The sequence below is a fragment of the Molossus molossus genome, unplaced genomic scaffold, assembly GCF_014108415.1.
Source record: "Molossus molossus isolate mMolMol1 unplaced genomic scaffold, mMolMol1.p scaffold_m16_p_17, whole genome shotgun sequence".
NCBI lineage: Eukaryota > Metazoa > Chordata > Mammalia > Chiroptera > Molossidae > Molossus > Molossus molossus.
The window spans coordinates 12,198,186-12,213,468 of NW_023425352.1; the positions used below are offsets into that span (position 1 = coordinate 12,198,186).

General features: G+C 40.2%; 1 protein-coding gene across 1 annotated transcript in view; it reads right to left on the reverse strand.

Annotated features, from left to right (window-relative positions):
* TRUB1 (TruB pseudouridine synthase family member 1) overlaps nt 1-12,783 on the reverse strand; it is a 32,331-nt gene extending 19,548 nt beyond the window's left edge. The window contains exons 1-3 of the mRNA XM_036265398.1: nt 12,502-12,783; nt 8,958-9,056; nt 1,730-1,785 (exon numbers count right to left, since the gene is read on the reverse strand). Coding sequence (XP_036121291.1) covers nt 1,730-1,785; nt 8,958-9,056; nt 12,502-12,766 — 420 coding nt within the window. The 5' untranslated portion in view covers nt 12,767-12,783. The remainder of the gene's footprint in view (nt 1-1,729; nt 1,786-8,957; nt 9,057-12,501) is intronic.
* Nucleotides 12,784-15,283: the final 2,500 nt, after the last annotated feature.

Below are 15,283 nucleotides of genomic sequence, written 5' to 3' on the forward strand. Positions count from 1 at the left end.
ATGTATTAAGCAACTGGCAAAAGATGTATCAGAAACAGATTCTAAACTCCATGTGTAAGTATTTAAGTATAACCATACAAATTTACTGTAAAACTGTCAAACTCATGCATCCTAACACAATTTTTGTATTCTGTGACTTTTCAACACCAACATTCTGAAGATTACAGAGCAAACCACACTGAAATTCTTCCATTTATCTAAGGCATTAAGATCCATTTCAAATGAAAGAGACAGTTTGTTTATGTCAGTTAATAACTAAAATGTGATGTCAAAGGCATTAAGCTCTCCAGGGCTCTTTATTTTTAAAAAAGCTTACTTAAACCACTGCCACTCAAAGTGTGGTCCAAGGTCCAATACCCATGACAAGATTAATTTCAGAAAATGAGGGTGTTTAGAAACTTATTCAGCGGTTTGACATTGCCGTAACATGTTAATTATATTTTACAAAAGTCATCAATTGGTCTGCAATGAACTGAAAAAAATTTTTAAATGGTCCTTTACTAGACAGATAGATACATAGATAGATAGATGCATAGATAGATAGATGGAGATGGAGATGGAGATGGAGATGGAGATGGAGATGGAGATAGAGATAGAGATAGAGATAGAGATAGAGATAGAGATAGAGATAGAGAGATATATATAGATTCAGAGCAAGGGTTTTAAAACAGAAAGTTTAGTCCAGGAACTTGCTGAAATTCTTCTCTACCTAATGGCATATTAATTTTCCTCCCACGGACATTTTCACTGGTCCCTAGCCTCAACTACTATAACCTAGTAACTAGTCAGAATACAGACAGTATCATCTCTTAGAGCTGGAAGAGATCCTAGAGAGAATCAAATCATTTTTCTAAGAAGAAACTGAGAAGCCCAAGAGGTTAACCACAGTGACATTTTGCTTCCCGACTCCTTTACCCTGCTGTTTCATCCTGAGGGTCACTCGCTGAAGGCCTGCCACAATCCACAGGCTTCAGGCCGCCCTGGCGTCTGCCTAACCCCTTCCCTCTCTCCCTTCAAGAGCCTCAAAAAGTCAAGGCTACTCTAATAGGTGAATGATGTAACTTATCATCTTAAAGAAGCCCAGCCCGGCCTTCTGGCTCAGTGTGGCTCAGTGGGCTGAGCGTCGGTCCCAGTTCAATTCCCGGTCAGGGCACAAGGCCAGGTGGCAGGCTGGGTCCCCAGCAGGAGGCGTGCAGGAGGCAGCCAATCAATGTGTCTCTTTCACGTGGATGTTTCCATCACTCTCCCCCTGCCTCTCTCTCTCTGAAAAACCAATAAAAACTTATTTTTAAAAAAAGCCCAATTCCTTTCTTTAGCAAACATCTGCAACCATTGAACAAAGCGTGTGTTTTGTCAAAAAATGCATGGTCTTGTTCTATAAAAATTCCAAGGTTTAATAAAATCTGCCAATAGAATTTATGATCTATAAGTTCCTTTTCATCTAAGAAATATAATTATTATATAAAAACTAAATATAATTTTTTTAAATGATGGGCACTGCAGAGTTTTTACTTCTATAAATCAAATTTGTTGTTCAGTCTTGACTTTCCAATTTATAGTCTCATTTTAATTCTCAGATATGATTATAGACAGTCATTGTGTTGAATACTCAGGACTGACACCCATACAATTAATATTGTTTATTTTTTAATTGATAAAATCCAACACATGGTCATTAAGAAAAACATTCAAGAAAAAAAGAAAAACAGAACTATTTCAGTATTCTTACCTTGGACCCTGACAACATACTGGTCAACATTTTTGTTCCCCTTCCAATTCCAACCACTATAAATCAAAAAAAGAAATATTATGAGACTCTATTCTGAAAAGTAGGTTTTTAAAATATCTACATATTCTGGTCATAATTTCCTGGCATATGTAATGTGAAGTTGGAAAGAGCATACACTGAGCATAATGTGAGGGCTCCCATTACTCCCATCAGTTGAACTTGTCATGCAGCTAAGAAATTCTAAACAGGAAATGGAAGAGAGACTTTTTTTTTCTTTCTTAAACTATAAAACATGGCAGAAACCTCAACCAGGTCATTTAGATAATAACAAGTTTTAGAAAAATCTTAAAGGATTCACTGGAATTTTATATGGGCTTCAGTGAAAAATACATGATACAATTAACCATGGTAAGATAATCTTTTGACAGAGTTCATTATTAAACAAAGCAAAAGCTATTATCATAGGTAATGAACCATTTAAAGATGATTATTGCCCAGCAGTTTACAATCAAGAAAACAGAAACATAACAAATCAACCCAATGCCCCAATGCAAAGAAGAATACATGGTAAATGAGAGCCAGGAGAATGTATGCTCACACAGAAAAAAAAAAAAATAATATATATATATATTACAACAATGACCCACTATCTCCTCAATGTCAAATATTATTTAACCATACAATAACACATTTCACTAGGTGAGGATGAGAGGATATAATCATTTCTTCACTGCACAGCGAGCACATTTTTGTTGCCCAGGCTGGTTTGGCTCAGCGGTTAGAGCATCAGCCTGTGGACCAATGAGTTAAGGGTTTGAATCCGGTCAAGGGCATGTACCTCGGTTGCAGTTTGGCCCTGGCCCTGGTTGGGTTGTGTGGGTGGCAGCCACTTGATGTGCCCTTTCACGTCGATGTTTCTCTCTCTCTCTCTCTCTCTCTCCCTCCCACCCTATCTGAACAAAAAATAGAAAAATGTTCTCGGGTGAGGGAAAAAAAAAAGAATCCCCAACAACATTTCTAGAGCAGCTACTATGTGCACAGTCCCAAGAAGACTTCGAATGGAACAACACATTTTCTGACTTTGAAAAAGCTTATAATCTCATGGGGAAAATAAAATGCAGACAAGGGAAATCACAAGTGCTAAAAAAAAAAAGGTTGCCTGAATTAACAAGTGAAAACACTAAATAACAATATGATAGTGTCTGAGAAGTGTCAAAACGAACACAGAGAACAAGTGAGTGCTGTAGCAGGTACAGGAGGGAGCACTGTAAACGGCTGATGAGGCTGAAGAACACTTCATTCAAGCATCTCAACCAGGCCGGTGAGGCCTTAAAGGATGTACAGGATGTGAACACAGAGAAGACTGGAGCATGCCCTAAAGATACAAGGACGAGCACACTGGATCTATCAGTGAGAGAGCAGGGGGCCTTCAGAGCAGGCTGGCGTGTGTGGCTTTGTGTGGTTGAAATGCTGACCTGATTTCTCTGCTGGTTCTGTAATCCTGAATAACAAAATTTGAAATAAGAAGGTATCTTAGAATTACCCAGGTTAACCCTCGCACTTTGTATCCGAGAAAACCAAGGCCACTGAAGTTCGGGGTTAGTAAGAGCAGAATTTTAGGAAGACTAAAAGGAGTGGTCCCTGGAGTTGAAACCCAGCTAACTATGCAGCTTCCATTCAAGGGACAGTTTACTGGACCAAAATTTTACTCAAATTTTTCCCATTCAATCGATCAAAATTGTATGCAGTGCTTGTTGTGTAGGTACAGGAGTAAGAAGAGCTGGTTTCGGCCGGTGAGGGAACGAAAACATAGGACAGAATGGAGTTTGACATCCAGAGTCCGGAAAGGCAAGAGGACCTCTGCCACCGAAGACAGAGGGAATGTTCATCTGGAAAGAAAAGCAGGAGCAACCGTCTGAAAATGTGTGCAGGATCAAGAGAATAAATGAATAACAGGGTTTTCCAAGCCCTGTCTCACGATCTGTCTGTTTCCTTTCTCGGTCTCCCAAATGTACTGTGCTCAAATGTTTCTTTGTAGAACACCCACTATTTCCAAACCTATCCAAATGGCCTAGGATTCTATTCTCAACTCATAAAGACAGACCTTATTTATGACGAGAGCCACTTGAGGACAGGCAGGGGTATTACACATGTAATTCTGAAGCTTTTTGCAGTTGGAAGCGTCTACCACCATTTGTCAAAGACACTCTTGCAATCATCCTAAAAGATCTGTATTTTTCCACTTCGAGAAATGTATCTTAAATAATCCATAGAAAAAGTTTTTATCATAAAGATGTTTCTCACAAAATCAGTTCCACTAACACAACTCTGGTAACTTCAATGACTCTGACTAGGGAGATGGTTAAGTCAATTGTATTTTATCCACATGTCAGCCCCTCAAGCTGCTATTAAAAATAATGTTTGCTTCCCTCTCAGAACTGCTTTTGCTGCATCCCATAAGTTTTGGTATGTTGAGCTTCCGTTTTCATTTGTCTCAAGGTATTTTCTGATTTTCCTTTGATGTCTTCTCTGACTCACTAATCATTCAGAAGTGTGCTGTTCAATTCCACACATCTGAGAATTCCCAGCTCCCCTCCTGTGACTGATTTCTAGTTTCATATCATTGTGGTCAGAGAAGACAACAATTTCATCACTTCAAATATATACAACTATATTTGTTAAATTTTCCTCGATAAAGTAAAAAAAAAAGTTTACAAAGAGTTTTTTAATTAACATGATAAAATGCTCATGTTATTATGTAAGTTAAAAATGGATACAATGTACATACAGTAAAACAGCTCAACTTTGAAAATTTGCATAAAAAGCTATGAGGAAACATGGCAAAAATGGTAACAATTATCACTAGAAGGTGAAAAATGGATAACTTTTATTTTCAACTTTTTTTTATATTTCCTAATTTCTACACTGTGATTTTATAACCTTTAAAGTTAAGAAAAAATTTTAAGTGGTATACAGAAGATTAGTTTCCAGTTTAAGTGATTTATAAGTGGGTATAATTTACCAACTCAGTGGTAAAACAACAAATGTATTTCCTGCAGTTCTGGAGATCAGAAGTCTTAGATGGGTTTTATTCCACTAAAAATCAAGGTCTCTGCATGCTGCATTATTTTCCAGAGGTCCTGCGGGAGAACCTTTTTTCTGCCCAGGGCCATTTGGATATTTATATCATCCACAGGCCATACAGAATTATCAACCTAAAAAGTAGCCTGCTGCCCTGGCTGGTTTGGCTCAGCGGTTGGAGTGTCGACCTGCGGACCAGAGAGTCCCAGGTTCAGTTCCCGCTAGGGGCATGTACCAAAAAATAAATAAAATAAACAAAAAATAAATAAAAATAAGCCTGCTATATGGTCAGGCGAATTGGGCGAGGCGTGTGATGTCAGCTGGTATTGATTTCTCGGGCCTTATAGGGCCCTCGGGCCAGATGTTCCCCACCTCCGGGCCCTCCTAGGGAGTTTCCTTGCCCTTTCCAGCTCCCAGAAGGCATCACGTTTCTTGGCTTGTGACCCTCGTCCTTACACAAAGCCAGCAAGTCTTCCACTCCGCCCTCTGCTCCCATTGCTATGCCTCTCCCTCTTCTGCCTCCTCTTTCACTTTTTTTTTATCCTCGCTCGAGGACATTTTTCCACTTTTTGTTCAGATAGAGTGGGAAGCAGAAAGAGAGAGAGAGAAACATCGACGTGAAAGGGACACATCGAGTGGCTGCCTCCCCCACAACCCAACCAGGGCAGAGGACAAACTGCAACCGAGGCACGTGCCCTTAGCAGGAACCGAACCCGGGTCTCTGGACGGCAGGCCAACGCTCTAACCAGTGAGCCAAACCGGCCAGGGCTCCTCTTTCACTTTTACAACTGATTTGTGATTACACTGGGCCCACTTAGGTTCCCAGGAGGCTCTACCTTAGAGCCGCTGATTAGAAACAGTAATTCCACCTGCAACTCTAACTCCCCTTTGTGATGATGTAACCCAACATTTCCAAAGGTTCCGGGAATTAGGATGTGGGTATCTTTAGGGGGGCATCATTCCGCCTACCACAGGGTTTCTGAGAATTTTGCAAGCCCTCCTTATAGACTTACATAGGTTATATGTGTTTTTATACACACACACAATAGGTTAACAGAATTATAAACCTTAATTTCAGATCATGTCTTAAGTTGTCAACTAAATTCTTAAATTTGTACCATTAATATTATTTTTTAAAAAAAGCAAAAAACTCTAAAATGTTTAAAGTAAAAGTATATTTTGTCACACAGGTCTGGCTTTTTTTTTAATGATTTTTATAAAGTACTTTACAGAGTACAGTATATATCTCTATATTATAGATATTTCATAAGATACTTCAATAAACCTTCTGAGTTATGGTAGATATTACCCCTCTTTAAAAGATGAAGAAACTAAGCCCGAGCCTGCGAGGCTCAGTTGGCTGGAGTGTCATCCTGTGCACCAGACGGTAGCAGGTTCGATTCTTGGTCAGAGCACATACCTAAGTTGAGGGTTCAATCCCAGTCCAGGTCACGTAAGGGAGGCAACTGATTGATGTTTCTCTCTCTCTAAAATCAATTTAAAAACAAAACAAACAAACAAACAAAAAAACCCTTAGCAGATATTAAAAAACAGAAAAATAGATGAAGAAATGAGGATTCATCAAGGTTATGGGATTGGCCCAGGGTGTATATAGTTAGTACAAAAAGCAGTCAGTACACACACTCATGTAAGATTAGAGCCCAAAAATCAACTTATCTTAACAGTTTCTAGAAATACTAACTTAGACCAACAAATACTCCTTAATTAGTGACTAAATACCAATTTTTTTGTTTTAACTTTATTCCTCACTGAAAACTTTATTCTTTATCAGTTTTAGAAGAAAAAATAATAAATTTGACATATGAACATAAATTATATCATCATGATAAATGATATCATCATATTATATCATTATAAAAGTCCCTGGGTGCTCAAATATAAATTAAGCCTCCAAATGAAAATTTATTTCCAATATGACCTCTTCCACTCATACAAATCTCAGCCAAGTGCCACCCTTCACAATACTAAACTAGAAGATCCTTTAGGTTTAGGGCTAAAAATAAACTTATTTAATTGACTGCCTTGAATATCACTACTTTTTACATACCAGTGACTAATAACCACCAGAAAGTAATGCAATTGGTCTATTCACAAATAAGAAGCAGACTTTATCCTCTCTCTTTTTGTACTTACGGTGTTGTGCCTTGGAAAACAGTAGGACAGAATGATTAGAGCAAACAGGCTTCAACTCAAGGAGTTCTGAGCTGATAGGAACAGTGAAGCCACATCTGGGACCAATGGCAAAGAGTGATGCAACTGACTGGCAATTCCATGATGGGAAGAAGGAAACAAAGGCAAGAGTGCCAGGTATTTGCCATCCTAGATTAGGGCAATGGCTTTGGAACCGAGCAGGCCTGAGTTCAAATCCTGACTTGGCCACTCACTATGACCGTGCACATGTTACTTTATCTCTGGGGTCTTCATTTATTTTATAAAATGGGATAATAATACCTATAGATTTATAATAAGGAATGAAGTATATAATTTATGAATGTCCTAAATACAAAGTGTTTCACAAATAAATGGCTTTCATTAGTTAAAAATAGTAACATTAAATTGTCAGAATTTGTCTCTTCAAATTCTCTAATTCAGGAAAATGGATTTTCTTGTGCTTGCTTCCATTTTAACCTCAAAGTAAATATATTTTGCCAATATGAATGAAAAAATCTATAATTTTAGAAAATTCAAAATCATACCTTGTTTCTAATTTTTCTGAAAAATATAATTTCCCTCGCCAATTTTTATCATTTTCTTCTAAATAAGTACTCATTTCCTTTGGATCACTCAGATCAGGTTCATTGTTGTTTGTTTGTATCTAAGCTCAGCTCTAACAGAATGTATTGGATACTGTAGCACACTTACCAACCATGAGTCACAACCCATTAGTGCATCATGAAATCAATTTAGTGGATTATAATCAGCATTTAAAAAAGGAAACAGAATAAAGTACGAAACACCAGAGCATCTAAGTATTGTTCCATAAAAGTTTGTTTCTAGTGGGGAAGGGGGAGAGGAGGGGAACCCCAATGTATGTATTTCAGTGACAATGAATGCAGTTACAGAAAAAGTTTGTAAAATATCTCCAGCCTGTTGATACACATTTCAGTAGTCTATAAAGGTAGACTTCAAAGCCTCTACCTGATGCAAAGAAAGAAAGAAATTATTTTTCTCTCCTCAATCAATTCTACTGATTTTCCTCCACAAGCAATAAAATGCTCAACGAATATGTCTCCAAGAGAAAGTGACTTTCTCTCAGGAACTATTAGATTCATCTTTTCAAGAGAGCTGATCTCAGAGATTAGATTCTAAATAGGCCCAAAAGTTAAAAAAACACACACACAAAAAAACAACAAAGCCTTATACTTAGATTGGAGTCCCCACGACCACTCCACGCTGGGAGTCACACATGGCTGAGATGTACCACGGTGACAGGAAAGTTACACAGCTGTGTCAGAGGGGAAGACACTGGAGAAACCCATGCACAGGCATCCTCATTCTCTCTCCCACGAGGGTGCAGGGGACACTGGGGTGCGTGCCCTTCTCCAACAATGGACAAAGCAATAACATGTATGCAATTTCCCTGCTCCAAGAAACTCATCAGAAACTCAGCACCCCAAGTTTTCATTGCAGGGAGACGAGACGGTTGGTCACTCAGGCATCCTCTGCTTGTGTGGGGGACAAAGTTCTAGACTCGAAGAAGAGCAGGTGTTCAGTATAAACACACTTCTCACACAGTCAAGGCCAAATAAACAACCCCTATCAGATAGAGAAGGGTGGGAATACTCCCCAAAATCCAAGTTCCCAGGTGCCAGCCAAGGGCAAGCTCTCTTAGCAGACTTTCTAAATATTTTTATTTGGGGCCTGCTGATGTTAACTCTTTGCTGCACACATACAAACCCCTTCTCCAAGTCCTGGCCACACAAACGTGGCTATTTGGAATAGCTTTATACAACCCACGCCATTTACAGCTTCTGTAGAAGATGGCGCTATAAAGCCATTAGATCCGAAATATGCCAGTTGATGGAAAAAGGCGTGGCTTTGTCTTATCTTCATTTTATCTGTGCTCAATAAATATTTCTTTCTTAGTAAGTGAAAGTTACTTTAAACTTCCGTTCACGTCTCTTACCTAGAACGCCTCCGGCTGCACTGTCTAGAGTCCCTCCGTGCCCAATTTTCAAAGTCTGCTTCTTCCTCTTGGTCCATTCTGGAGAAGGCATTCCAGCTTCTAGGAGAGCAATTGGGGTGAAAAATGTAATTACCAATACCAAGATGATGAAGTAGAATCTTCATAAAAATGGGGGAGGGTATTAAAACAATTTTAAAAATTATACAAACTTCACATATTTAGATTGTGACAGTACTGGCAAAGAATGGGTTTTTAAAAATATACAGATACAGTACTCCTGAAATTACAAAAATACAGTATTCCAAAATTAGTGGTCTAGGAACTAGAATTCATTTTCTCATCGGGAAAAATAACATTTTAAAAAAGTGGGTAAATATCCAGGCTAACCCATAAAAATCTTGTCAACTGCTGGTAGAAGTGGGCTGTTAGAGAATGATGAAAAGAAGGCAGTTGTCATATACACAGCTAGTTTTAAACGTCCTTAGTTTCACTTCTAAACCTCTTTTGATTCCTAGTGGTCTTTGCCAGTAACCCCACGACTCAATGTGAGTACATCTCATACAGGGCTACTGCTAAAAACACCAAGTCCTCAAACTATCTGCATTCATTATCCTCCTCTCCTAACCAAAACTCCTAATTCCTTAAAGAAGCAAATCTCAACAAAAGATTATGTGGGAAGTAGGTAACAGTTACGTTGCCTCTTAATCTCTGAAGCATTTAAAGTTAAAAAAAAAAAAGGATGTCAATCTGGTCTCTCTCATATTCCTATTGCAAAGGTAGATTGAAATAATGTTATCTGAGCATGCTTTGGAAGTGACAAACACTCTAATAGTAGATAGTTGTTGTTATTATTATGGCATATAAGAATATATTGAAAAGAATATTGGCTACTGGACTTTAAGTAAGAAAGGGGAGAAGCAGGAACAGCCGTATTGATCCATACCACCCAAGCCCACCAAACCTTCCTTATCACCACGGACACCAAGAAGATAGAAAATATAGCAGAAGAAAATGAAAAGAGAAGACAAAAAAATAAAAATAAATAAAAGGAAAAGGTGGAAAATAAAGCAATAGCGGAGAAGCCAAAAACACTATGCTGGGTTGCTCAGCCTCGCCACATAATAGCCAGCCCCCTGAGACCGAAGCCCAGGGTCTGGACCACAGTCCCAGTGCCCCTCTCTGAGTACAGCATCACCATGCCTGGAAGGCCCTGACTGACCGCTCTCATAGAAACCTGTAAGGCCTGACCTAGGCTGAAACGCTTCCCCTTTCACTTGCAACCCATTATGGATCTCTCATCCACTAGTGTATAGAAAACTTTTGGCGAACTCTTTGTATTTTCAACTGGACATTCCTTGGAGTAGGAAGGGTTATGAATTTTCTGTCTTCCCTTTGTGTCCAAATTTACCTCTTTCAAGTTCGAAGACATACCACCACTACTATACTGGAGTTTGGTTCACCCCACAGGTACCATTCATGGATGACTATTTAGTAAGGTCTTTTCTAGCTATAAAATTCTGATGTTTCAGGCTCTGAAAGATGCAAACAGACAAAGAAGAGTAGGGAGTTTAGTATGACATGAATGGATGTCAGGAAAGGCAAGGAATGTTAATACATAGAGGCCATGACCACTGACTGTGGTTGTCAACTCTGGCTGGCATTAGAATGTGTACCCTGGAATCTGTATCTTTAAGAACAGCCCCAGGTAATTATAATAGCCAGTCAGAAAGGAATTTGGGAAGCCTTGGTCTAGTTACTATAAATACAGAATAGGCCATCACAAGCAATACAGAAATGGAGAGTGTCAATGAGAATGTCTACACTGAGTGAGTGGCTTCCAGAAGGCACAGCATTACCCTGACACAATCAGTTTTAAACAAGTTTCGAAATGAAACTTCAGTTCTTGGAGGCAGGTTAACCAGAAAGCCATGATATGGCTTTGATCCTACCAGATAGCTGTCTGAGAAAAAGAATGGTTATCTTTACCTTGAGAATCAGAAAAGCCTTCAGCCCTGGCCGGTGTAGCTCCGCGGTTAGAGCATCAGCCTGTGCACTGAAGGGTCATGGGTACAATTCCCAATCAAGGGCATGTACTTGGGTTGCAGGTTCGATTCCCGGCCCCTGCTGGGACACATGCGGGAGGCAACCAATTGATGTGTCTTCCTCACATTTATGTTTCTCTCTCTCTCTTTCTCCCCCTCCCTTCCACTCTCTATAAAAAATCAATGGAAAAAGTATCCTCGGGTGAGGATTAACAATGACAACAAAACCTTCAATTTAGCTAATAAATCAGGCCAAATGAATGCAGCAATTCTGCTGAAAGGAAACATTATAACACTACAAAGCTCACCCTTGATGCAATTCTTTCTTTCAACATCTCCTATATCACCCATCTCTACAGGTAACAAAAGTATAAGAAAAGTTTAACAAAAGAAGTAGAGATAAAACTGGAATTAAACATCTGCAAGAGGGTACCTATTGCCAATAAACATTTTAATCTGCATTGTGTACGTTTTAATTAATAAATTCTTATCAGAATAATTTGTTTTTGCATTTAAAAAAAAGTGTCAAGTTTGCATGGGGATACAAAACAATGTAAGACAGTTAGTTCCTGCACTGGTTTAATGGAAAAACAAGTGGGGACAAACTCTGGAGGGCCTTACTTATCTACTTAAATAGTTTTACCACCAAAGGCTGCAGAAATTACTAGGCTACCAGCTCAGTTAAGGGATGAGACAGTACCTTTCATCTTCACACCCCTATAGTCTAGCACAGATCTGGTTTATTTTAAGTGTCCAATATAGCTTAGGTTCCTTGATGCCACCGTCTGAAATGATCTGTCAGGCAGATGGACTGTGAGAACCTTCAGGCTTTCCTAATATTCTTTCAGTGGATATGAGGAAGCAAACAAAAAGAAAGGTCTTAGAGAAGTGTCCAACTTATATTTAGTCTTGCTCAAAATGTGGTCCATACACTAGACATCAGAATTACCTGGAGCCAGAGTTTTAAAATAGTGTCCTAAAATTACCCCAGGCCCTTGGAATTACAATCTCGGGGTGGGGGTTGGGGGACAAGGATTAGGAATCTGCACGTGTACAAGGGACCCTAAGCAAGTCTTATGCCGGCTATGTGAAAACCACTGTTTAAATCTTGGTTAACAAAGTAATATCTGCATTTCCAACATATTTTGAATGCAACTTTGGGGGTATCGAGTCGGTGTTTGCTTGCTTTGAGTGGGGTTCATCTACGTGAACTAAACAGAAGGTTTCTCCGGGGTCAGATCACACAAAAATCGGTCTGCATGCTCAAGACTGAGGTTTATTGGTGTGTGCGTGGGGTTTGCTTCGTTTTGTTTCCTCGACAGCGACAACTGCCAACTAGGCTACAGGAGTTCAAGTCCAAGCCCGAGATGCCCCAGATTTCTGTCCAGATCTAACGCAGTGGTCCTTCTCCCTTTCCTTTCATCTCTTGAGCCGAGAACGCGCAAAAAGCCCGTGTGCTCTCGCGGCCACCACTCGGCCTGGTCCCCACCCGGCTGCAGTACCTGCCAGCAGCTTCTCCTTCAGCCGATTCAGCAGCTCGGCTGAAGTGGGCCCTTTGGGCTTGTGCACGGCGAACACGCCGCTCAAGGACAGCAGCTTAGTGGCCAAAGCGGCCTTGGAGACCATGGCTTCGGATCCCGTCCTGGCTGCAGCCGTCGCTGGCGAGGTGGCGGCCGTGGCAGCACCTGTTCCTGTACTTTCAGGGGCTGGGGCCGGGCCGGTTTCCAAAGACGACGACGACACCAGCGCCGTCTCAGCAGCTGCCATGCTTTTGTAGCCCAGATCAGTTTTGTATCTTGAGTCGCACGCTAATGACGCCACCGGAGTGCGCCCGACATCCATTCATCTTTCCCAGACTTCAAAGCTTTGCTGATTGGGAGGGGGCCGCAAAGGCTTGTGGGAATTGTAGTCCCGCGTCTTCCTGGGCTGTTCTGAGCGGTGGCTGTTCCTTCTGAGGGCTGTCATGGAGTAAATGGTTTTTCTCCGTAATCTCGTTTGCTTCTTAGGTACTGTTAGTTCGGCGCCATCGGTATCATTTAGAACTGCAAATCTTAAGATGCCGAACCCAAACACCAAGTCTGCGTATATTTTCGGCGGGGAATCTTTTCACATCCCACCTGCCCGCCGCCCTTGCAGAACTGGGACCCGGCATCCAAGAATAGGAAACTAAAAATTAAAATTCTGACTGTTGCTAAGCCTCGTGAAGAACCGTGGCTCCCTTGGTTCACTGTTTCATTCAATGTATTGTGCTCTTGGATTCACGGGTTCGAATGAAAACTCACCTGAAGGTAATTAGAGGAAGGAGCCTGTTTACCTCGTTCACTGCTGTATCGTCCGTGGGCGCCTCACACACTTAAGTAACTACTTGGAAATGAATAAATGGATACACGTTCTTATAATTCCCCATAGGAAACTCCCGGCCAAAGCTAAATCACGTGGGCTTATTTTGACGCCCCGCCCAGCCTCCCAACCCACAGAAGCCACGTGTAATTCTTCTTAATGCTGAGGTTTTTAAGTCTGACTCTTCTGTGGATTGCATCCCTCAGTAACACTGCTTAGCTATCAAAAGGCATTATTGCAAATCATAAAAGTAAGCTTTATTTTTCACTCGAGGCCCTCTAGAAGATATTCACTCCCCAAAAGAATTCAGGATCATGGTTCTGATCCTGACACAAGGCAGAGTGGAGAAAAATTCCTCATTTTACCTCTGCTCTAGATGCATTAAATCACGGTATGAGTATTGTCAGACAGATAAGATTTTTCTTCATTGTTTCCCCAAGTTTCCTTCCAGCCACCCTTCCTCCTCATCCTCTTGCACATTAATATCTAGTATCTTAATTATGGCTCTTAGCTTCTCAGATTCACCAATTAGGGGACCCCTTTTGAAATTCAGCAAATACATGGAAAAAAACAATAGTTTTAGAACAGTATTTATTTCTTCCTATATTTTCCCCATTCCCCATTTCAATCAGATCACTATACGCTCATTAAAACGTTGGGGTGTAAAACAATGCAAATGTACTTAAAGCCACAGAACTGTACGTTGGTGAAAATGGGAACCTTTATGCATATTGTACCACAAAAAGAAAAGCAGGGGGGAAAATCTTTGGGGAGTTTTTGCAGGATGAAAAGGAGCAGAAATTCTTAAAAGGAAATCCCTTACTTTTGTGGTCTATTGTAAAAGTCTAAGCTAAGTGAAAACATTATGCATGGTTGTGACGGGCAGAAGAGGAGATACTTATTTCGAGGATATGGAGAGAGAAACTGAAAGATTGACAGGTCCCAGGGTTAGTGAATATCTGAGCCTACTTCAAGGTTTTCCAGGTAGCATGACTTCAGACGGGATGGCTTGGCTGCACTGTAGGGAGCAAAGCATCCTTTCAGCTTCAGCAAAGATTTCTGTGCTCTCCCCTTGGCATAGAAGCAGAGCTCCAGGGACTGTAAGAGAAAGTTTAAAGCACACTTGAGCAATGATAACTTGGAGATTAGAGAGCTTTTACCCAGTGTCTAGACATCGGTAAGCTTCCCTAATTCTGCTGTGAGTCTGGGGTGTGGAGAATGGAGGGGGGTACAGAACGAGGGGTGAGAAATAATGCTTCCATTTGAATCTTCCACAAGCCCAGTACAGAATCAGAGTTAATTTGATTAAAAAGAAAACAAATGGATATTTCTTGCACATTTTATTTCTGGAATGCTAGAGAACAGCAAATTAATTCTACTCTGCTGTCAAGCCTGTATTCTTGGCATCAGAAGCACCAAGCTCTAATTTTCTGAAGCAACCGATATCTTCGACGTTGGACAAGCCTCGAATTCACAGATTCTCATACTTAATGTGTGTACGAGTTAGGACTGTTTGGTGGGGGGTGACGGAAATGATTCATACCAGCTCAGGATTTTATCAGAAGGGTATTTTTTAAATGATTCATCATAATTACATTGGAATATTGTGCAGAATCTGGAAAATTCTCTTTCTCTAATTCACTCTCTCCCCCCACATCCTCCTTTTATGCTAACCTTCTTATGTCTTTTTCATTCTTCTCTTTTGATCCTAAAAGGCTTAATTTTCTACTCCTTATCCCACATTCTTGGTTTAAACCGTCCTGTTTTGATCCAATTCCAAAAATATTCGAGATGAAGTCACTCCCGGACACTTAAAGAACATCGTACTTCATTTCATCCGAAAGCCCTATACTTTCCTCACCCACTTTCCTGCTTGATTTTTTCTCCATAGCACATCTCATCTGACATACCACATATTTACTTATTTTGTTTAATTTAGTATTT